At 42.6% G+C, this 23,038-nt stretch overlaps 2 protein-coding genes across 11 annotated transcripts in view; one reads left to right on the plus strand and one right to left on the minus strand.

Moving 5' to 3' along the window:
* The window catches only part of Znf774 (zinc finger protein 774), a 596,184-nt gene that overhangs the window by 505,331 nt on the left and 67,815 nt on the right, over nucleotides 1-23,038 (plus strand).
* LOC139704739 (uncharacterized) lies at nucleotides 8,598-22,599 on the minus strand. 10 transcript variants are annotated; one of them, XR_011706713.1, is made up of 7 exons: nucleotides 22,543-22,599; nucleotides 20,724-21,432; nucleotides 19,864-19,935; nucleotides 18,173-18,298; nucleotides 17,505-17,605; nucleotides 14,251-14,343; nucleotides 8,598-9,314 (listed from the first exon to the last, which is right to left on the minus strand). XR_011706713.1 is itself a non-coding variant. In XM_071608589.1 (5 exons), the coding sequence occupies exons 1-5, from the start codon at nucleotides 20,036-20,038 to the stop codon at nucleotides 9,225-9,227; spliced, it is 585 nt and encodes a 194-aa protein (XP_071464690.1). In that variant the 5' UTR covers nucleotides 20,039-20,702; the 3' UTR covers nucleotides 8,598-9,224. The 10 variants fall into 10 exon arrangements, 7 of the variants coding, with proteins under 7 accessions (XP_071464690.1, XP_071464693.1, XP_071464692.1 ...); XR_011706714.1 differs by lacking the exon at nucleotides 19,864-19,935 and having other exon boundaries at nucleotides 18,173-18,256; XR_011706712.1 differs by lacking the exons at nucleotides 20,724-21,432; nucleotides 22,543-22,599 and having other exon boundaries at nucleotides 17,497-17,605; nucleotides 19,864-20,702.

Genomic DNA, 23,038 nt, shown 5'->3' on the forward strand with positions numbered 1-23,038 from the left:
ATATATATTCTTTTTTGAGACAAAATCTTGTTATGTTACCCAGGCTATCTTCCAACTTGGAAATTCAAGTGACCCTCCAACCTCAACCTCCTAAGTAGCTCAGACTATAGGAATATGCCACCATGTACAGTTCAGAAATGAATTTTTTGATTACTTAATTTAACAATGAAGTTGATGGAATATTACATTTTGGGGACATTTAAATTTTCCAATTTCAAGATGTGATCATTCTTAACCATTTCCTGAAGCCGCCTCAATCATTCCTCCCTCCACCTAAGAATTGATTCTGTAGCTCTCTTTCTAGCTGTGTGTACAGTGATATTACACTGACAGCTTGAAATTGGCCATGGCAGAAATATTTACATATCAGAAATTGGCAAATATTATAAAGCAGAGCTTTTTGTTTTTCCCTCAGAGATTTGAATTACCAGCATGCCACTGACTAAGCTATAGAATCTCACCAAGTAAAATCACAAGTGAGTAATTTAGAAAATAGTAGAATTGCTGCCTGAATTTAAAAGCTGCTTTGCAGAAGTGTATTGACAAAACGTGTAGTCATGGTCTGGTCAGGAAGACTGAACCCACACTAAGTAATTTAGTTGAGAGAATTTAAATTTAATGATGAGGTATCTGAAAGAGGAAGCAAAGCGAGGCACTCTGAGTGAGCAATGGCAGGAAGTTGCCATACAAGGATAAAAAGAGGTGGTGGATGTGGCCAGAACCCAGGGTTTGGCCTCCTGGTGACAAACAGCAGAACCCTATCTGTCCAGAGCTGGGGTCATGGGGCAGGGGGCTACATCAAAGGTGCTAAAACTGCAGAAGAGACATCTGAGGACTACAAGAAGCACAGAGTCACCTGGCTTTTCTCCTTCCCCTTCAATATCCTGCTAGTGCTATTGGTCAAACCTACATGGGGCTTATTGGCAAGGGACTTCTGGGAGGGTAGTGAGCAGGAGACGGTCCCCTGCAGTACAAAACAGAGCTGGAGAAGGACCCAGAATGAATCTGAGGAGAAAAGACAAATGACTAGTACCACATTCAAACCTCAACAACCAAGAAAAAGGAAGGACCGAAGGTGTCGCACTGGTTATGTGCTTGCCTAACATACACAAGGCCCTGGGTTCTATCCCTGGCACTACAAAAGAAAGGAAAAAAAAAAAAATGTGTGGAACTTTGGGTTTGATCCACAATACCACACACACAACAAAGTAGAAAATAGAACAAGGATTTTAAGAATGTGTATAATTACATATTAATTCAGAGATTAATTTATTATAAATTTTTGGCAGGAAATCAGAATTATCCAATACTCAAGAAAGGACAATCATTCCAGGGATACATCAAAGGGGATATTAAGGGCTAGGGGTGTAGCTCAGGGTTAAAGCACATGTTTAGCACATGTGAAGCCTGGGTAATATCCCCAGCACTGAACCAGAACCAGCCTCAGCAATTTAGCAAGGCGGCCCTAAGCAATTTAGCAATACCTTGTGTCAAAATAAAACCTAAAAGAGGCTAAGGATAGCCTTGAGTAAGTTCCTGCTCTTTGACAACTCTGCCCAGCCCCGCCCTGCCCCCCCCCCCAAGTTCTTTGGCTGGTTCTAATCTTATTTATTTACTTATTTATTTATTTTTGGACTGGGAATTGAACTCAGGGGCACTCAACCACTGAGCCACATCTCCAGCCCTATTTTGTATTTAGAGACAGGATCTCACTGAGTTGCTTAGCATCTCACTAAATTGCTTAGCACCTCACTAAGTTGCTGAGGCTGTCTTTGAACTGATACTCTCAGCCACTGGAGCCACTGCGATTACAGACTTGGGGCCACCTCCAGGCTCCTAGTTCTAATCTTATCTGACCACCTACAGTGACTCTTTGCATTCACTTTTTGCCCTGTGTTCAGCTCTCTAAACCTCTGTGGCTACCTTAATCCTTTCCCAGCCTTTCTGTAATGCAAACACACACACACACACACACATAAAATTGTGTAAAGTGTGATTTGTGACTTGAGTATTACAGATACTAGTAATTAAAATTGTAATAAAAGAACCTGGGGGCTGGGGCTGTAGCTCAGCGGCAGAGTGCTTGCCTAGCATGCGTGAGGCACTGTGTTTGATCCTCAGCACCACATAAAAATAAACAAATAAAATAAAGGCATTCTGTCCATCTACAACCACAAAACAAAAATTAAAAACAAAACCTGGGCTGGGCATGGTAGGGCATGCCTGTAATCTCAGTGGAGACTGAGATAGGAGGATCACAAGTTCAATGCCAGCTTCAGCAACTTAGGCTCTAAATAATTTAGTGAGACCCTAACTCAAGATAAAACAAAAAAAGTGGGGGGGGGGCTGGAATTGTGGCGCGGTGGCAGAGCACTTGCCTAGTATGTGTGAGGCACTGGGTTCGATTCTCAGCACCATGTATCAATAAATAAAGGCCCATTGACAATTTAAAAAATATATTTTTTTAAAAAAAGGGGGGGCTAGAGATGTGGCTCAGTGGTTAAGTACTCCTGGATTCAATCCCTAATGCCAAAAAAAAAAAAAAAAAAAGAACCTGTGATTGCCTGGCTTAAGACTACCAGGTGACCCACAAGTCTTCCGTGAACTGCCACTGGTGAGAGTGGTCTAGCCTGTGAGTTACTGTTATGAATTTAATGTTATGGAAAGGCACAAACGTGTGTGGTCTACGTTAATGACAGCATGCTCACAACAGGTTTTCTCAGCAATTCTAGGAAGATGCCCCAGAGAATCCTAAAAGGAACCAAAAAAAAAAAAAACCAATAAATCATTCACAATGATGTCAACACCGGATTCCAGTCCAGCTGCAAGCTGGGACAGAGGAGGCAGCAGCATATAAATGAGAGAAACTTCAGGAACTGTTTCGGTCTCACAAAATTTCAAGGTAATTTAATAGAAAAACTAAGCAGCAATTTGAAGGGAGTGAAAGAGGAAGGCACAAGAAATCCAGCAATCTGCCACGTAGCGACAATAATTCAGCTTGGGGTATTTCTTGCAGGTGTGTGTGTTCATAAAGAAGTTCTAGAATAGAACATGTTTAGGTAAAGAAGGATGTCATCAGGGGAGGGGCATGTTGGGGCTTATACAGGGAGTGAGGGGTGTTCTTAAAGGCCCCATCTCCAGGGGCTAGGCCCAAATTCCCTTCCTTAGAACTGCCTCTCACACAAACCCTTTAAAGGGATGTGTTAGTCCACCTGGCCAGAGCTGCTTGCATCAGGGTTGGACATCTGACATCTTTAACTCACTAGGATGTAAGTTAAAGAGCTGAAGTAAATGCCAAGATCAGCTGCATTGTTCTGAGCGAACTAAGCCACTAACATAGACCCAACACGTTTGTGTCTGTCATGTCAGAATTTATTCAATAACAACACATTCACAAGCTACATCACTTTCATAGGTTGCAGTTCACCACGTACTCATGTGTCACTTGGTAGTCACAAGCCAGGCAATCACAGGTTCTCTTATTCCAATTTTAATTGCTAATATCTGTAACACTCAAGTTACACATCACACATACAACAATAGATAAAAGTAAGAAAAGGCTAAGGAGGGGTTAAAGTGGCCCCAGGGCTCAGGAGGAGAGCCCTGGAGAGCTGACACAAATGCAAAAGAATCACTGCGGGTGGTCAGATAATGTTAGGAACCAACCAAAGAATCCGTTCAGTGGCAGAGCTGGAGGTGAGAGGCATTTCAAAACAGCATGTGGTTTCAAAATGGGCCACATCAAGCAGGGAGAGCAAGCTAAGCTGAAGACCAGGGAGAGTCCAGAATTTTGGAGACTTGACCTTGTGACCTTGTGACTCTTTCAAGGGGAACTTGTGACTTGTTCACCTGATGCCAAGGTGTGCTGCTACAAACAGTCTTGGGATGCTTCTCCTTTAATGTGTTCCAGGTGAGGGGGCTACTTCATTAGTGGTCTGGTGCATTTGATAAGCTCACAGGCCTAATTTTTGCTTCTGATTTAAATTTGTAACTTCACAGGTGGTTTGTTTGTTGGCTTTGGGCTGTTTTTTTGTTTTGTTTTGTTGTTGTTGGTGGTGGTGGTGGTGTTTTTGGTACCAGGGATTGAACCCAGGGATGCTCAACCATTGAGCCACATCCCCAGCCTTTTTTATATTTTGTTCTGAGACAGGGTCTCGCTAAATTGCTGGCTTTGAACTCACCGTCCCCTTGCCTGAGCCTCCTGAGCCTCTGGGATTACAGGTGTGCACCACCACGCCTGGCTACGGGTGGCCATTTTTAATAGCACAATTAATTTATCAGTTTGTGCCTATGACTGTGCTGTGCAGACAGTGCTGGGTATTGCAGCCAGGTGTCATATTGCTAGGCAAGTGCTCTACCACTCAGCTACCTTCACAGTCCTGTTGGTGGTTGTTTACTTATACAACGTATAGAGGCATTCTACCTTAGCACTTGTACTCAAAATGAAGTAACTCAGGGCTGGGGATGTAGCTCAGTGGTACAGCACTTGCCTAGCATGATGTATGAAACACTAAGTTCAATCCCCAGCAACACCACAGAAAAAGAAAAATGGAGTTAACTCCTGGCAAACTACTACTTTACAAAATGGAGTAACTCAGAGCCAGGCACAGCCCACTTTCCAAATCCACCAAGTATAAGGCTGGATTTCTGGGGAGCAGGAACAGAGCCTGAGGAAAGAGCCAGGCCACAGAGCATGTGAAGAGAAAAGCAGCCATGAAAAAGAAAACAGCAGCATGAGACAAATGGACAAGAGAATGGATGCAACAAAAGTGGAATGAACAGAGTCTACCACAGAAGTCTCTGCAACTGGCTATTATGTGTGAATGCACCCAGTTACTGGAGGCTCGGGAAGGAGGCAGGTGTTCCCTGGCAGTTGGAGAGGTGATGCTATAGGTTATGATTCTCTCAAGTAGCCTCTCTGAGAGTTGCTTTGTGTTATGTACCACACAGATGCTAGGTCATGGGAAGTGTGGAGCTATATAAAACATGACTCTGGCCAGGCATGGTAGTGCATGCCTATAATCCCAGCAGCAGCCTGGGAGGCTGAGGCAAGAGGATCACAAGTTCAAACCAGCCTCAACAATTTAGCAAGGCTATAAGCAACCCAGTGAGACCCTGTCTCAAAAATTTTAAAAAGGCTGGGGATTTGACTCAGTGGTTAAGTGCCCCTGGATGGTTACTGGGATTATTTGATTCCACTAGGCAGGAAGAGCAAAGATATGTGATAATGTGTTTTATTTTATTTTTTAAATAAATAAAAATTTAAAAAATAAAATAAAACATGACTCTGCCGGCAGGCAATTGGGGAGAACCCTGCGAGAGAAGGGGTCATATGTTCTGGGAACACTTCTTACTTAGAGACCATGTATGAACAAGGAAGGTCACGTGACCTCTGAGTTGTTTCCTACCTTCGGGCAGAAGAGAAGGTGGGTTCTTCCAGGCAGAAGGATCAACATATGAAAAGACAGAAGTGAGAAAGACACAGCCCCAGCCCAGGGAGCAAGGGGAGTTGGAATGCAATTAAGTAGATAAACTAACCAGGCACCGTGGTGCACGACTGTAATCCCAGCTGCTGAGGAGGCTGAGACAGGAGGATGGTGAGTTCAAACCCTGCCTCAGCAATGGCGAGGTGCTAAGCAACTCAATGAGACCCTATCTTTAAATAAAATACAAAAAAGGGCTGGGGATGTGGCTCAGTGGTTGAGTGCCCCTGAGTTCAATCCCTGGTACCAAAAAAAAAGAAGAAGGAAGAAGAAAGGGAAAAGGAGGAGGAAGAAAGAGGAGGGAGGAGGGGGGAGGAGGAGGGAGGAGGGGGGAGGAGGGAGGAAGAAGAAGAAGAAGAAGAAGAGGAGGAGGAAGAGGAAGAGGAGGAAGAGGGGGAAAAGAAGGAGGAGAAGGAGGAGGAGGAGAAGAAGGAGAAGGAGAAGGAGGAGAAGAAGGGGAGGAGGAAGAGGAGTCTAGGAGTCTGACAGAACATAATGATTAAAACACCAGTGGAAGAGTCAGACTAACCAGGGCCCAAGCCCCAGTTCTGTGTTCAGTTCCCTCCATTCTGTAAAATGGGTCTGATCAGAGTACAAGCTCATGGAGTGGCTGACATGGTTAACTGAGCCCCTGTGGATTAAGTGCTTAGCACAGAATCTGACACACTATGAATACTGATTAACTGTGTTGTGGTGAAGAACCTGGAAAATCAGAGCCCTGGAGAGGAACAAAGAAAGAAAATCATTTGGGAGATTGGAGCAGATTCATGGGACACAGAGAGGGAGGCTCCTGTTCTGGAGTGAGTCACAGGGGAGGCCTGGATCACGCTTACCACCAACAGTGGTATTTGCAAGTCCCCATCATGGCCTCTATATTCTTTGCAGATATCAGTCTTATACCAGTCTCTGTCCAGAAGCTTAGAGTCTAATAATAAATCTGATTAAAACAAAACACCTCCTCTGACCATGCCACTCACAGGATTCACTTGGAATTAATTTATCTAATGGGTTAATATACTTACATCAGCTTTTGCTAGCAGGATTAGTGCCTGGAAATCCAATGCTAGTGTTTCCTGCTAGCTGTAAATGGAAATGAGAATCAATTTTTTTTCAGGGGGGGATTACCAGGGATTGATCTCAGGGGCGCTTGACCACTGAGCCACACCCCCAGCCCTGTTTTGTATTTTATTTAGAGACAGGGTCTCACTGAGTTGCTTAGCACCTCACTTTTGCTGAGGTTGGCTTTGAACTCACGATCCTCCTGCCTCAGCCTTCTGAACTGCTGGGATTATAGGTGTGTACCACCACACCCTGCGAGAATCAATATTTAAAAATTTTTTATTCTAATTTGTTATACATAACAGCAGAATGCTTTACAATTCATATTATACACATATCTCTGGAGAATCAATATTTTTGCTGTAAGTTTCTTCTACAAAAATTTCTCAGGGGCTGGGGATATAGCTCACTTGGTAGAGTGCTTGCCTCACATGCACAAGGCCCTGGGTTCCATCCCTAGGACCACACACACACACACACACACACACACACAGAGTAAAAAAAAATTTTTTCAATGTATAATTTGATAAACAAAATGTATAATCTATTGCAATATTTTAGTAATATAAGTGAACTTTATACACTCTCAACTGTATCTTTCATTATTTTTTTTTAAAGGGGAAAGATTAGGGGACGGGGTTGTGGCTCAGTGTTAGAGTACTTGCCTAGCATGCGTGAGGCACTGGGTTCAATCCCTAGCACCACATAAAAATAAAAACAAATAAAATAAAGGTATTGTGTCCATCTACAACTAAAAAAAATTTTAAAAAGAGGAGTAACATTCCATTATGTATATATGCCACATGATTCATGGTGGGATAGGGAAAGGGAGCATGAGAGGAATAGATGAACTCTATATAGGGCAGAGGGGTGAGAGGGGAAGAGAGGGGGCATGGGGTTATTAATGATGGTGGAATGTGAGGATCATTATTATCCAAAGTACAGGTATGAAGACACAAATTGGTGTGAATATACTTTGTATACAACCAGAGATATGAAAAACTGTGCTCTATATGGGTAATAAGAATTGTAATACATTCTGCTGTCATATGTAAATTTAAAAAAGGATGGGTTCACTTGTGCATATATGCAAAAAAAAAAAAAAAGAGGAAAGAAAGGTTTATTTTGGTTCATCATTACCATCTTCATCTTGAGATATCTTCAAGAAAATGACTTACAGAAGCCACTGCTGCTTGTCTTGTTCACATACTTAGAAGCCATAACTGTTAGTTTGTACTGAGTTAAAACTAAGAGCCTCCAGAGCCATGGTGGCACACATCCGTAATCCCAGCAGCTTGGGAGGCTGAGGCAGGAGGATCATGAGTTCAAAGCCAGCCTCAGTAACTTAGTGAGGCCCTAAGCAACTCAGTAAGACCCTGTCTGTAAATAAAAATATTAAAAAAGGATAAGGATGTGGTTCAGTGGTTGGGCACCCCAGTTCCAAAACTTAACATAAATAAATAAATAAAACGAGCTTCCAGAACTCTGTTCATCCCATAGAGTGGTAGATAAAAAAGTAAATCAAAACACTTTTGAATAAGATGGTGGATGATACCATTTCAAATAAAAATTAGGACACTGTAAAATTCATATCACATGATTCAATGAGAAACATCTCCATGTTAACTATTAAGCCACAATTCACTGCTGTAAGTATCCCATTTAGGAAGACTGATAGCAAACATTATTTAAAGCAACTAACATGTCTTCCTCTAAGATCCTTATGGAATACTGACAATTTCCAGCTTAATTTCTCCACTATTTCATTAAGGGGAAAATATATGAGATGACATTATATGACTATATATTTCTTTCTTTTTTTTTGTAAGAGTTGAGAGAGAGAGAGAGAGAGAGAGAGAGAGAGAGAGAGAAATTTTTTTTTAATGTTTATTTTTTAGTTTTCGGCGGATACAACATCTTTGATTGTATGTGGTGCTGAGGATCCAACCCGGGCCGCACACATGCCAGGTGAGCGCGCTACCACTTGAGCCACATCCCAGCCCATAATCGACTATATATTTCTATATATTTGAATCTTCTTATTCCATCCAAAAGAAAAATGATGTCAAAAATTTTCAAAAGAGAATCTGGTTGTTCCCAAAGTCTTTTAGGGGGTGGGATTGGGTATTGAAGCCAGGGGCACTTTACCACTGAGCTCCATCCCCAGCACCTTTATTTATTTATTTTTTGTTGTAACACGGTCTCACTAAATTACTGAGGCTGGCCTCAAATTTTTGATCCTCCTGCCTCAGCCTCCCAAGTCATTGGGATTACAGGCATGCACCACCACACCTGGTCTCCAAAGTCATTTTATAATGCAGAGCTACCTCAGGTATTAGTAGGATGAATTTCTACCTAAGAATTTCTCATTGAAAGAGTAAAATAATATCAAGTGATCCATATCAATTTTATTTCCTGGCCTTGACAAATATTCTAAATTCCAATTTCTGGAATACCTCTTTGAAAATTGTCTCCCAACAACAGACTCTGAAAAGTCTCCTTAATGGCAGTGAATTGACATCCTTTGAAGAGATTCTATTTTTGGAAAGCAAAAACTGAGTAGAGCCCAGTCTCATGGATAAGACAGATGATTAGGCTGGATAAACAAGGTGTTTGTTCCATCAGCATTTATTAAACTTTTCTAGCGTATAAGACATTAACTACGGGGGCTGGGGATGTGGCTCAAGCGGTAGCGCGCTCGCCTGGCATGCGTGCGGCCCAGGTTCGATCCTCAGCACCACATACAAACAAAGATGTTGTGTCCGCCGAAAACTAAAAAAAAAAAAAAAAAAGACATTAACTACCCTACATGCTGGGAAGGCATGTAGTCAAATCCTACAGAAAAACTCAAAAGAACTTCTTGAATAACCACAATAACATGAAGTCCACAGCCCATTAAATAACCAATTTTGACAGACATTTATTTGGCTAAGTGTTTTTATGTTAAAAAGAAGCCTTATTACTGAGTTAGCCTTATTATAATAATTATTAATCTAATTAGGTACAATTGTAATATGTGTAGATTGTGCTTTGTTTTATAATGAGTTTCTGGGAGGTTGTGGGAAAATATTTAAAAATCAAACACAATGGGTACTATTTTAAGAGGAAGAAACTGTGTTCCATTTTTTTTCTAAGCCCCATTTGTTCTGTGCGTCAGAGTCTATCCAGGGACTCTGCTGTGCTCTTGTGCAGAGACTGAAATCTATGGGAATCTGTTGCCCGAAGGATCAGGATACCCTGGCTCTGAGAAGCCTGAAGCACAGACAGGAATTAGTGGGCTTGTCAAAGGCATGTGACATAAAAGTAAATCCTTTAGGGACTTTTTAATACCATGGTTCTTAGTTTTTGCTCTGGGCATATCTACAAAGAGAAAGGTCTTTACCCACTTCTTTATCCTGCTTCATATCTTCTAGACCCAGCTTCACCTTTTTAGGATTCAGTATGAGCTGCTGGCCATTGGGAACACAATTGCAGACATTCTACTTAGATCGAATCATAAAATTGCTAGTTTGTAGATCAGCAATGGCAATCTCATATGGTTCAATCTAATATTTTGGGAGAGGGAAGTTATAGTTTAGAAAGCCAAACCTAACATTGTTCTTTCTTCCTTTTCCCTCCCCCATGTAATAGAGCACTTTCCTCTATGAATCTAGAAATTTTCTATAAATTCCTGCAAATCCTAAGGAGGGTGGGGAAATGTATGCATCCTGAGCCCCAATCCTCCCACAGGGAGAACAATGGTACATTATAAATTTTATTATAAACGTTTGTCTAGTGCCCAAACACTGCTGGATCCATAGCTGACCCATCTCCATTAACATGATCAGGGCAGGACAGTGCCCTGTCTATCTGTGAGGGAGGATCTCAGGGATGAAAAAATTAAGGCACAGAATCACAATGAAGACACACTGAAATGGGGACATAGTCAAATTCAGAATTAGTTTCTGAATTCTCTGGAAATTGGCTTCCATTGCAACAGCATAGATAAGGAAACCTTGAGGAATATTTCCATAAGCCAAGCATTTAGAGAGAGAAACAAAACAAAGTCTTTTGGACTGGGACTTAAATTCTTATCTCAGGTTGGTGACAGGTTATAGAATTAAAGGCAAAAAAGACTCTTTTATGGGACAAACTCCTTAGAATTGCCAGACTTGGTGCTTTAAAGACATTTTCCCAATATACCGGACACATCAGAGTCTCTCTCCCACATAGGTTCTCCAATGTGGCTAAAATTTGCTGTCCAATTGCCTCTCACATTTGTTACATTCATCGGGCTTTTCTCCTTGTGTATAATGAGACTTGAGCTCTGATTGAAGCTTTTCCTACATTCCCCACATTTATAGGGTCTCTCCAGTGTGAATTCACCAGTGGGTAATGAGGCTTGAGCAGTCACTGAAACTTCTCCCACACTCGAGATACTTGTAGGATTTCTCCTATGGATCCTCTGGTGGCTGGTGAGGACAGAACCCTTAGTGAACTTTCCCCAATCAAAGTGCAAGCTATTGGGGAATCTTCTTCCATACCCATTACATTTATGGGGTTTCTCTCCTGTGTGGATTCTCTGGTGCATAATAATGTTTGAGCTCTGGTTAACACTTCCAGCTCTCTGCACATTTATAGGGCTTTTCTCCTGTGTGGATTCTCTGGTGTCCTGTGAGGTTAGAATGATCACAGAAGCCTTTCTCATATTCAGGGCCCTGGGAAGGCTTCTCCCCAGTGTAGATTCTCCGATGGCAGATTAGATGTGAGCTTTGGCAAAGCTTTTCCCACAATGGCTATATTCATAAGGTTTCTTTTCTCCTGTGTGGCTGACCTATGGATGGCTAGATATGGTTGAAGTTTTTTCCATAGTCAAAACACATACTGGATTTTTCTTCTGCATAGGTACCCTGAGGACCTATGACTTTATCTACATCTCTTTCTGGAGGAGAGACTGACTCTAGTCCAACTTGCAGCAGGGCTATTCCCCATTGCTGTTCTGCCCCATATCTGTTTTCCCAGTCTTTCCAGCAATTACAGTATTGGAAAACATCCATTTGGGAGCTTTCTAATGATACCCTCGGTAGTTCCACCTTCCCTGAAATGCCCTGGTTTGAATTTTCCTCATACTCAGTTCTTGCTCCAAGAGCTGAAAGAATGAAATGAGACTAACTACAATTGAAACCTATATTCTGAAACCAGAAAAATGGAAACAAGGTGAAAGAGGTCTTCACTGGATGCTTAAAAATAAGCTACTGAAGGTGACAGAATATGGTCAATTTTACATTCACCAGGATCAAATAAACCAGAGTATAGTGGAACCATGGTCAATGTGGATAGACTTACGGGTCTTACTCATTTTTCCAGCTTCTAGACAAGTTCATATGGACAAAATCTGTGAAAAGGAGGGAGGCAGAATCTAGACCATTCCTCATTAGCCAGATTCTAGACCATTCCTCGTTAGCCAGAGCAGCTACCCCCTCCTCAGGAGCTCTGACCCAAGTATGGCTTCTCCTTTTCTCCCATCTCCACCTATCAACAGGAAATACTAAAAGCCACCTTTCTCTTCTAGATACTGTCTTTGGGGTGAAAGGATACTCCTTAGACTAATTCTACTGGCCTTTCTCCATCCCCTGACTTAGAAGTGGGAGAAATGGCTTCTTTGATTAATGAAGAGCTGGGCATACAAGGCTCAGAGACCAATAGCAAAGGCTTTATCTTTTAAGAATGAGGCTGGGGTAGTCCATACTGCTAGTGGCTGGAGTAAGTCAATCTGCTGGATCCTGGGGTTATTAGGAAGCCCTCTGTGGCCACAGGCCTCAGTTGCATTCTCAACAGTCTCCCCAGTTAAAGCTGCCATTTTCATCTCAATGTCTAACTCTTAAATCTCTCCCAGTTGATCTAGATTCTGGGTAGGAGAAGAAGAATACCCCCTAAATTCCAACAAAATTCCTAAAATTCTCCTCTAGGGAGGGGAACTTATCTTAACAATAAGAAATTCATCCCATCAATAATCTAGGGTTGACTATAGTTTTAATTTGGAGTTTTCCATGCTCACTTTTTCTTAAACTTTGCTTTGTTTTGTTTTTGTGCTTGCAGTACTGGGAATCAAACCCAGTGCCTCACACATGCTAGGAAATTATCCCCAGCTGAGCTACATGCTCAGTCCTTTTTATTTCCAGACAGGGTCTTGCTATATGGCCCAGGCTGCCCTTGAAAAGCTTTGATCCTCCCACCTCCTAATCAGCTGAGGCATGCCCCACCATATCCATGCTCACTTTTTCCACTGACCTGGTCAAGTGATAGTTAATTTTAGCTAAAATTCAGATAGAGGGCTAGGGATGTAGCTCAGGGGTAGAGCACTTGGCCTAGCATGTGCCAAGTCCTGGGTTCGATCTCCAGCACTACGATCAATCAATTGACCAATTAATACAATAAAATTCAGACAGAAATTTAAAAGAAGGGGCTAGGGGCATAGATCAGTGGTAGAGAGCCTGCCTAGAATACATGATGTTCCAGGTTTAATCCCCAGTATTCTGAAAAAAAGAAGAAAGAAAGGGAGGGGGAAAGAGGGAGGGAAGAAGAAAGAAAGAGGGAGGAAGGGAGGAGGAAGAGGGAGGGAAGAATAAAGGAGGAAAGAAAGAGAAAGGAAGAAATATTTTTAAAAAATAATTTTTAATTGTAGATGTATCAATATCTTTAATTATTTTTATGTGGTGCTGAGGATAAAACCCAGTGCCTCACACTTGTGACGCAAGCACTCTACCACTGAGCTACAGCTACAGCCCATTAAGAGGAAAATTACAGCTCAGAATTTGGTTTTATCTTTTTTCCAAGGAAACTAAATTTTCAACCTAGGAAACAAGCTTATCTGGGTGCCATTTGCTTCTCTGTTCATTTCTCAACTCTTTAATGATAAACTAGAGAACATTAAGAGCTTGGGTTCCTGTTATGATTTAGATATTAGGTGTTCCCAAAAGCTCATGTGGAAGACAATGCAAGAACATTCAGAGTTGATATGACTAGGTTATAAAAGTCTTAACCCTGTTGGGGATTAACTGAGTGGTAACTGAAGGCAGGCAGGGTATGGCTGGAGGAGGTGGGCACTGAGGGTGTGCCTTTGGAGAGTGTGTGTGTGTGCATGTATGTGTATATATATATTTGTTTGTTTGTTTGTTTTTTGGTACTAAGGATTGAACTCAGGGGCACTCAACCACTGAGCCACATCGCCAGACTTATTTTGTATTTTATTTAGAGACAGGGTCTCGCTGAGTTGCTTTAGGACCTTATTTTTACTGAGGCTGGCTTTGAACTTGTGATCCTCCAGTCTCAGCCTCCAGAGCTGCTAGGATTACAGGCGTGTGCCACCACACCCAGCTGGAGCATATATTTTTTATATGGTGAGTGGAGTCTCTCCTTCTGCTTCCTGATCATCATGTGAGCTACTTCCCTCCACCATGCTTCCACCGTGATATTCTGCCTCACCTCCATCCTTGAGGAATGGAGCTGGCTGTCTATGGACTTAGACCTCTGAAACTGTGAGCCCCCAAATAAACTTTTCCTCCTCTAAAATTGTTCTTGTCGGATCTTTTAGTCAGAGCAGCAAAAAAGCTGACTAAAACAATTCCTTTCCCAGGGTTGGCTTGTCCATGTCCAGAATTCCAGGGCTGGCTACTTTGTTGGTAGTCAGCCAACTATTTTGTTGGGCTAGTTCCCACTCATTTTCTACCTGTGCAGGAAGTTTCCAAATTTCCTTGAAGTCCTGGAGATGACCATTCCAAAGTGCTTCACTCCTCTTCAGCTTGGAGTAGAAATGGAAGTCCTATCCAAGGAAAAGCAAGAAGGAACATTGAGTTTTTCTGTTAATTCACTTTTTGTTTATCTGGAAGTGGTATATGAAATGAGAATGGAAATACCTCCCAGAAAGGTCTAGTTTTCAAAAGAAAAAGTTAATAACTCAGGAAACTTTCCCTCTTTCATTCCCTTGAGGAGTATATGACAATGAACTTATCTATTTTTAAAATAATTCTAATGACCAGGCATGGTAACCCCAGGAGCTTAGAAGGCTGAGACAGGAAGATTACAAAGTTAAGGTCAGCCTGGACAACTTAGTGAGACCCTGTCTCGAAATAAGAAATAAACAGGGTTGGGGAAATAGCACCTCTAGGTTTAATCGCTAGTGCCAGAAGGAGAAAAAAAAAATGATGATGATAACTAACATTTTCTGAGCGCTAACAATGTGTCAGGTCTTAGTAACATCCAGTGAGGTGGATACCATTATGTCCATTTTAAAGATGAGAAAATGGAGGCTCAGAATGTTTAACCAGTTTGCCCCAAAACAGACAAGTCTTTTTTTTTTTTTTAATTTAAGTTCTAATTAGTTACATATAACATTAGCAGACACGTCTTTTTTGGGAGGGCGCTGCTAAGGATTGAACCCAGGGCTTCGTGCATGCTAAGCACAAACTCTACCACTGAGCTATACCCACAGCCCCTAGACAAGTCTTTTATTTTGGGGGGGGGGGGTACAAGGAATTGAACTCAGGGTCACTCAACCACCGAGCCACATTCCAGCCCTATTTTTTATTTTGCTTAGAATCTGGGTCTCACTGAGTTGCTTAGTGCCTCACCGCTGCTGAGGCTGGCTTTGAACTCGCAATCCTTCTATCTCAGCCTCCTGAGCCTATGGGATTACAGTTGTGTGTCACCATGCCCAACCCTAGACAAGTCTTTAAGTGATCAACATATAAGCAAAGTTCACCTCTATGGGGTGCTTTAGATGAAAACAAAGGACTGAAAAGAAAAAGAAAACAAAGGACTAAAACTTTAAGAACCTCCAACTTTTATCTTCTCTGTATCTACTATATTGTTACTGAAAGTAGTCGGGAAGAACCCATTCCTACACAAAATGTTCTTAATGAGTCAGCCTGGACTACTAGTTCAGCAGAGGGCTGAGCTGAATAATGTTTGAGGATAGGAAGTAAACAACATTTTCTCAAAGACATGTCCATTTTACTCCTGATGAGGTCATTCCAGACTAGAGGCAGCAGAGCCAGGACAATAATCATTTTATGTCTCTTGACTCCCAATCTCCAATGCCTCCCATAGGACTTCATCTCTGCCACTGTTCTGAAGTGTTCTGGGGAGGAGAGTTTGCCACTGGAATCCTTCCTCAATCCTTAGGGACTAAGTCTTCTCAGATAATCTTGAGACTCCTCTGTTATTTCATGACCGTGTCCTGTTGTACCTTCTGATGCTGTCTCCCACATCCCTTGGGATTGCCCTCTATCCTGCAGGAGGCCTCCTGCCACCTCTAAGACATCAAGGGTATTAGCTAGGGTCCCGGGACTCATCAGGACATCCATCTCATCATAGAAGGCACAGGTGCCTGGCATATGGGTGTTCTTGGCTTTGTTGTTCTGAAAGTTTTTGAACCAGTAGCAACACTGCTCCAGCGTCCACAAAAAGCCACATTATCCCACAGCTGCCCAGCCACAATCTGGTATACCTGATGGCTCTGATGCAGCTGCAAGTTTCTTATGAATGTAGGGCTTACAAGAATTCTCAGGTAAATTTTAGTTTCTTTATACCCCCAATGCATACCTAGGGGAAAGGGATAGTGGTTAAATCAGGATGACACCCCAGTTTTATAATAAAGATGACAGAAGACACTCTTCCACATTCCTTCCACAGCATTTCAGTGATTTCCTAAGAAACAAACAAATGGGTTTTCTCCCTCTATTACAAGACTTGATGTGACAACATGCACATATTTATTTTTAGACATATGAACACTATTCTTATGTAACACAGCTCCTCCTTTTTATCCATTGTTCAGGCAAACAAATGGTTCTTCCATTTGTATATAAAAATAGTCTTTCCTGGCTCTTCCCAAACCATTACAATATGCCATGAATGCATGTTGTACCCTGAGAAAATAAGGGCCTCAGCCATGTGAGGTAAGTACTCTTACACTGTGCTACATTCCCTTTTGATTTTGTTTTGAGACAGCTAAGCTACCCAGGCTGGTCTGAAACTTGTCATGCCTCAGTCTCCAGAGTAGCTGGGATTACAAACTGTGCCCAGCAGAGAACTGGTTGGGATGAGGTTCTCTCCAATCCTGTTAACTAACACCCTACTTCCCCAATATTGTGATAACAAGGTCTTACCAGGAGGACTCTGAAACAGGGCTGTGAAACCAGGGCTTCTCCAGGCTTCTTCAGCCCCCCATTTCTTCCCCCTCAGAATCTGCTGTCATGGCTCCCACATGTTATTCTTCTAAAAATGCTGCTGTATGACCTAGGTTCTGTCCCTGCTTCCCTGACCCAGCTTCTGACACATTTTTATCCAGCATTGCCATCTCCTGTTCCCAACAACCCTTGAGCAGTTCTTGCTCCACAATGTACTGCCCAAGAAGACAACCTGCCACCTCTGGGATGGGGGTGGCAACCTGTGGGCACATCCAGGTATCCATCTCATCACAGAGGTACAGATGCCTGGCATATGGGTGCTCCTGGCTTTGCACTAGTTGGTTTTTGAACTGCTCCAGGATCCACAGGAAGCCACATTCTCAAAGCCATTTAGCTACAGTCTGACATACCTAGCAGTTCTGGTACAGATATAATATTTTTCATGGACCCTTGACTCACTGAGAATTCCCAGAAAAATCTTGGTTTCCTCATAGTCCCATCCTCCAGGCCTTGTCACTTCTGCTTATTCCAGGCCTTGGCTTTTATCAAGATTGGCACTTGGGCCAGGTGTGGTGGTACATGCCTGCAAGCCCACCAGCACAGGAAGATCTTGAGTTCAAAGCCAGCCTTGGCAACTTAGTGAGGCCCTAAGCAACTTAAGGACACTCTGTCTCAAAATAAAAAGTAAAAAGGGCTGGGGATGTAACTCAGTGGTAGAACACTCCTGGGTTAAATCCTTAGTACCAAAAAAAAAAAAAAGGTATTTGGCCAGCTTTGGCTCTTACCCACTCACCGAGCACTCTCCCCCACTCTCCTCTCTCCTTCTCTCTGCAGTGGTAAAGATCTGGGCTCTGTAATTACTCCTGCTCACTCTAGGCCTGTAGATTGGAAAATCTGTTTGTAGGGAGACAAAGAGACATAGGGTTTGGTGAATCTAATCCCAACTACATTACAGAATTGGGAGGAAAGAGAATAATTTTTTTAAAAAAAAGTCTAAGGGAATTCTTATAAAGCCTCAATGAAAATAATATTAAGGACTATAAAGGAACAATAAGAAAAAAAATTCAGACCCATGCTCACGTACTGTGTAATAAATAAAACTAAGATGAGCTTCCAATCTAATGTCTTTTTGGGCTCAAGAAATTCATCCTTAGAGGGGCTGGGGTTGTGGCTCAGAGATAATGTGCTTGCCTAGCACATGCAAGGCCCTGGGTTCAATCCTCAGCACCACATATAAATAAATAAAATGAAGGTATTGTGTCCAACTACAATTAAAAAAAATAAAAATTAAAAAAAAGAAATTCATCCCTAGAGATGCTAATATGATGTTGGATTTCTGTTTCTTTTCAAGTAGAATTAAAGAAGGGAGTAAATTTGAAAAATTCAACCCCAAAAATGTCTGAGGTAGGGAATACTACAGAAACCCTTCAGTTAACTTTAGACTCCTTTAGACATCCTTACCTAGTGGGATGCCCCCTTTGCAGAATTCTCCCAAGTTATTTTTAGGTGGCTCTTCTGTCCAGGTTCTGGTTGCTCCTGTGCCTTCTGGGAGACATACACAGACACATAACCAAATGTCACCAGCTCCTGAAGAAACATAATACCCCTCCTCAAAACACATGCCTGGGAACTGGAGATGCAGCTCAGAGGTAAAGCACTTGCCTAGCATGTGTGAGGCCCTGGGATGGATCCACAGTACTAAAAAACAAAACAAACAAAAAACAACACATAACCTTGCCTGGGGGTGTGGCTCAGTGGTAGAATTTTCAACCTCCCCATATCCCACATATACAAAATTGGGACAAAATACCTGAGTCAGAGGAGGGCAAGTGACAAAACACACATAACAAACCAGAAAGGAGTACTTTGGATTTTATATGCAATAAAGAAAACAGGACAAGGGAGAAGGAATAGAGAAAAACAAAGAAAGAAAGAAAGAAGCTAATTTTTACTGAACACTCATATTATAAACTTTACATATTTGCTCAAAGTGACACAGCTAATACAGGACTTATTGGAATTTGAACTCAGGACTAACTGTAGTTTTTAACTTTTTGTTTCTTTCCCCACTACACAATATTTCAGCCATTGAACAATATCTGGATAGAGAATGAAGGAAGTAATCAGGACCTTTAAAGCAAACAAGCAAATCAATATAATATGATGATTTTAGAATCAAGAAAAACAGCAATTTAAATACAGTTCCTCAGTACCATGGAGATTTGGGCAACCTTTTGTAGTCTGATGAAATTTTGGAGTCTATTGTATAAGTTACTGGGCTTCCCTTCTCGGTAAAATTCTTTGGGAATTTCTTAGTGCAGAGAGCCCCATTCAAGTAGTAAAAGGTAATCTAAATAAGAGAAAAATATGATTCATCAACTGCTGCTCACTGTCCCCTGGTCACCATTGTGCTTTTCTGCAGGAAGCTAGAGGATCAGGCAGGGCTAGGGAAGAGAATCAGAACATTAAGAGAATATGGTTCTTAATTCCTTTCAGAAACAAGCCTGACTGAGTTCAGGAACAGAAGACTCTCTGTATCTCCTTTTTCCTATCAAAGAAAGACTGGCAAAAACCCCAAATAAGGGCAACCCCTATCTTGCCCCTGCAAGAGTTCTGTTTCTATTCTTCACACTTGAATGAATTTTACTTCTTTCACTCTTAAAAAAATGATACATTTCTAAGTTGAATGTTCTAGATTTTTTTCTCTTCCATATTCATCCAGGCACTGACAGTCAGGATTTTATGACCTGTTTTTCAGTTTGGGTAATATACTTGAGTCATCTGAATTCATCTGGGGATAATTACCTGTTTAAGGATTATTACACTTAAGTTTAACATTATCTTTTGCTTTTCCTACCAAATAACCTTAAAATATGTCCCCACCATAATATGGGACTATCACTCTTCACTCATATAAACAGAAGGGCTGCAGGCTCTCTTAAGTGATTTTACAAAATATGCCAATTGGAGTCCTTCCCTTTGGAGGTACCTAGTTAGGCTCTCACAGATTCACACCATCAGCCTCAGTTTACAAGCTGCATCTTCCAGGTGGAAGGGAGCTGTATCTTATATCTTACATCCTGCACTCAGAGGGTGCTTTCACGCCCTCTCCATAGTCAGTGCCCCCTCCAACCCCATTAGCTACTGCTTACCATTACCATGGAAGGATGGGAACTCTATTTTGCGGCTTGACTGTTCCTCTGTTTCTGGATGCCAGTTCTTCACTGCTTGAAACAGACACATGGGTTGTTTGTGCTTATGGTAGATGTTTAGGGAACTCAGTACTAATTCTGAGGGTTCATTCTCCTCTGAAAGGACAATCTCCATTCAAGGACTGCAAGTGCTCAAAATCCTGTAGGAACTAAAACTGAAACATCTCCAGATTCAAAGAAGAAAATGCAAAAGTAAGTCTTGTACAAATATCTGCAGCAGCAAAGAATGTGCATATGTGGAAGATTTCACAGAGATAAGGTCTAGAACCCAAGCCCACTGCAACCTGACCATCCAGCTCTCCTTAGCATGCTCCTACTTGTCTTGCCAACATGTAAGCAAAATATGTAGGCATGACCAATAATTCAACTATTTTGCAATAAGCTCAATAGTGTCACTAATGACCAGTAAAGTAACTTGCTTCCTCCAGCTCACCCAGAAAATGAGAACTGGCATTTTCAGCAATTCTGTGTAGTGCTGGGAATCGAACCCAGGGCTTTGTACATGCTAGGAAGGTGCTCTACCACTGAGCTATATCCTCAACTGAGCTACATCCTCAACCCCAGAAATTCTCTTATTTAATGGCAGAAACCAATACTCAGAGCAGCCAATGTACATATTCTTTGAAGAGATAGTCTGCACTGAGAAGAAAAGCTGCAGTGACCAGGATCAGGGAACAAGCAAACTCCATTTTGACATAAATAGCAAAGTACTAGCCTCATCTACACAGCTGACAATCCATGGAGGCTGTCTCTCACATTCTTCTACTTTGGCCAGTCAGAAATTTATTTCCTTATCTCACCTGTAACCCCTGTCTTCCCATTTCTTTCTGCAAATCTTCCACCAGGGCCACGGCCTCCTCTCCAATCTCTGTATGCTGCTGTCTAATCCAGATATGGATCTCTTGGGGGAAAGACAGGAACTGTTCTAGAACTAGTAATTCCAGGATCTGTTCTTTCATTAACTTCTGGTCTCAGCCACTGGTGAAAAATCTTCCAGAGTTGAATAAGGGCCTCCTTGAGTCCAGCTTCTCCTTCTTCCTTTCTTCTTTTCTCCTTCTCCTCCTCCTTCTTTTTTGTACCAGGGATTCAACCCAGGGGCACTCAATCCCTGAGCAACATCCCCAGTCCTTCTTTTATTTTTTTATCTTGAGACAGGGTCTTGTTCAGTTACTTAAGGCCTCACTAAATTGTTGAGGCTGGCTATGAACTTGCAATCCTCCTGCCTTAGCCTCCAACAGCCAGATGCTTCTTGATAGTGGAAATGCCAAAAGCTCTGGCAGGAGGTCTTCAGCACAGAGTCATTCCCTTGAAAGGAAATTTCCTGCTCCCAGCAGGAATCTTCTAGTTTCTACTTGCAACCTTCTTGCACTTGAAGAGTCTGGATCTGTTGAGTCACAGCTACAGCCCTTATTCAGCTCAGAGAACCTTGCAACTATAAAGCTCAAATCTCTTTGTCTCATTGAGAAGTCACCCTTACTTGAGTCACTAGGTGGACCTTCTCTTGAAATCCTAGAACCGAAGACATATATTAGAGTGAAAATCACAAGTGCTAGCCTAACAGAATTGAAGAAGGCAGCCTTCCTATCTGCCTCTCTCCATGTCCTGCTGCCTGTGGAATGTGGCTCTCTATCACTGAGGAGGCAACTTTATAAGGTTGATAAAAGTGGTCAAGAGCTGGTAACTGATGGGAAAGGAGGGGGGCTTAAAGGTATTTGCACAATAGTTTACTTAAGGCTCAGAAAATACCAGTTATCCACACTGAAGAATGAGGATGAGTTTATGGAGATTATACATGAGACAATAAACTGCCTCTCTTCCCAAGCCACTGGGCTTTAGAATCATAAGAGTGTTACAAAGTGAAGGTCCAGTAAAAGTCAGACTGAGCATAATGTAGCAGCACCTTGGAGAGCAGCATCTGGGTGTTGCCGCCTCCAAGTCCAGAAATTCTAATATTCCAAACTCGCCCCTGGCTAGGTTCTCTACTTAGCACCCTGTTCAGGATCCCTTAGCCCTAGCATCATAACTCTCTACCAACAGTGTGATCTACTCTACAAGCTCTAAAAGCAAGGACAATAAAAATACAGGGTCACAGGATGTCAGAGTTGGAAGGAAAGTTATTATTTAACTCTACCTTCAACTCTTGGACCTGATACAATCGAGGTTTAGAGATCCCCAGAAACTTGCCCAAGGTCATAGAGCTGGTTTACCGCAGGAAAATGCACGAGTGGCCAGCAGAACATAACTTATACTGGAAGACTATTCTGCTATGCGGGGCATCTTCTTTGGAAGCTTTTTGGGAACAAATGCAGTCCTTGTGAACCGGGCTGCTTTGAAGGCTAGAGAGCCAGGGACATGCCCTCCGAACCGTGGGTGGTGAGCAGAAGAAGGCCGCCAGCACGAGGGGGCGCATCCTTGCAGGACGCCGGGCCAGGGCCCAGAGCATACCGCCCAAGGCGTCAGCTTGCCTCGCTCACCCTGCAGGGGCGGCCCAGGCCCAGGCCCAGGTGAGAGCCGCTCTTGCTAGCTGAGGCCCGGCGGCTACGGGGCACTCGGCCAAGCGGCACTTTCTCCGAAGTCACACAACGTCCCCCGTGACACTTAAAAATGCGAGCTCATTACCCGAAGCTCAGGCATTCGGAGGGCCACAAAACCCCGGCGGCGTAAACTCGAGCCTCGGAAGGACTCGGTGTGTCGGAACTACGTTTCCCAAAGGTCTCCGCCCTTAGACTGACAGCAGCGTTAACCAATAAAGTGTGGGAACGTCTCTGGCGCCTATGACCTTCAGACAAATCACTGACAGGGGACGGAATTTTCCCACACTACGCTGCAATTATAATTGACCCGGTGGGTGTCTGTGGGCCCTGGTTCCTTGGAGCCTGGCTCGCTCTACCGGGCCCTGTTGGCGCTGAGCTACAGGAATCATTCTTTCTTTGGTTACCAGGGATTGGACCCAGGGATTGAGCTACATCCCTACCCCCTTTTATATTTTATTTTGAAACAGAATCTCGCTGTATTGCTTAAGGCCTCATTAAATTGCTGAGGCTGGCTTTGAACTCTCAATCCTCCTGCTTCAGCCTCCCGAACTGCTGGGATTATGGGGGAGCACGCCACCGCT

The sequence above is a fragment of the Marmota flaviventris genome, chromosome 2 (assembly GCF_047511675.1).
Source record: "Marmota flaviventris isolate mMarFla1 chromosome 2, mMarFla1.hap1, whole genome shotgun sequence".
Classification (NCBI taxonomy): domain Eukaryota; kingdom Metazoa; phylum Chordata; class Mammalia; order Rodentia; family Sciuridae; genus Marmota; species Marmota flaviventris.

Coding starts and splice junctions, on each gene's coding strand:
- LOC139704739 (XM_071608588.1), bottom strand. CDS start 20,038: ATGGAGATTGTCCTTTCAGAGGAGAATGAACCCTCAGAATTAGTACTG. Junction 18,299..19,863: donor CCCATCCTTCCATGGTAATG/GTAAGCAGTAGC, acceptor ATGTTTCTTCAG/GAGCTGGTGACATTTGGTTA. Junction 14,344..17,504: donor AGAGTGGGGGAGAGTGCTCG/GTGAGTGGGTAA, acceptor TTCCTTGGATAG/GACTTCCATTTCTACTCCAA.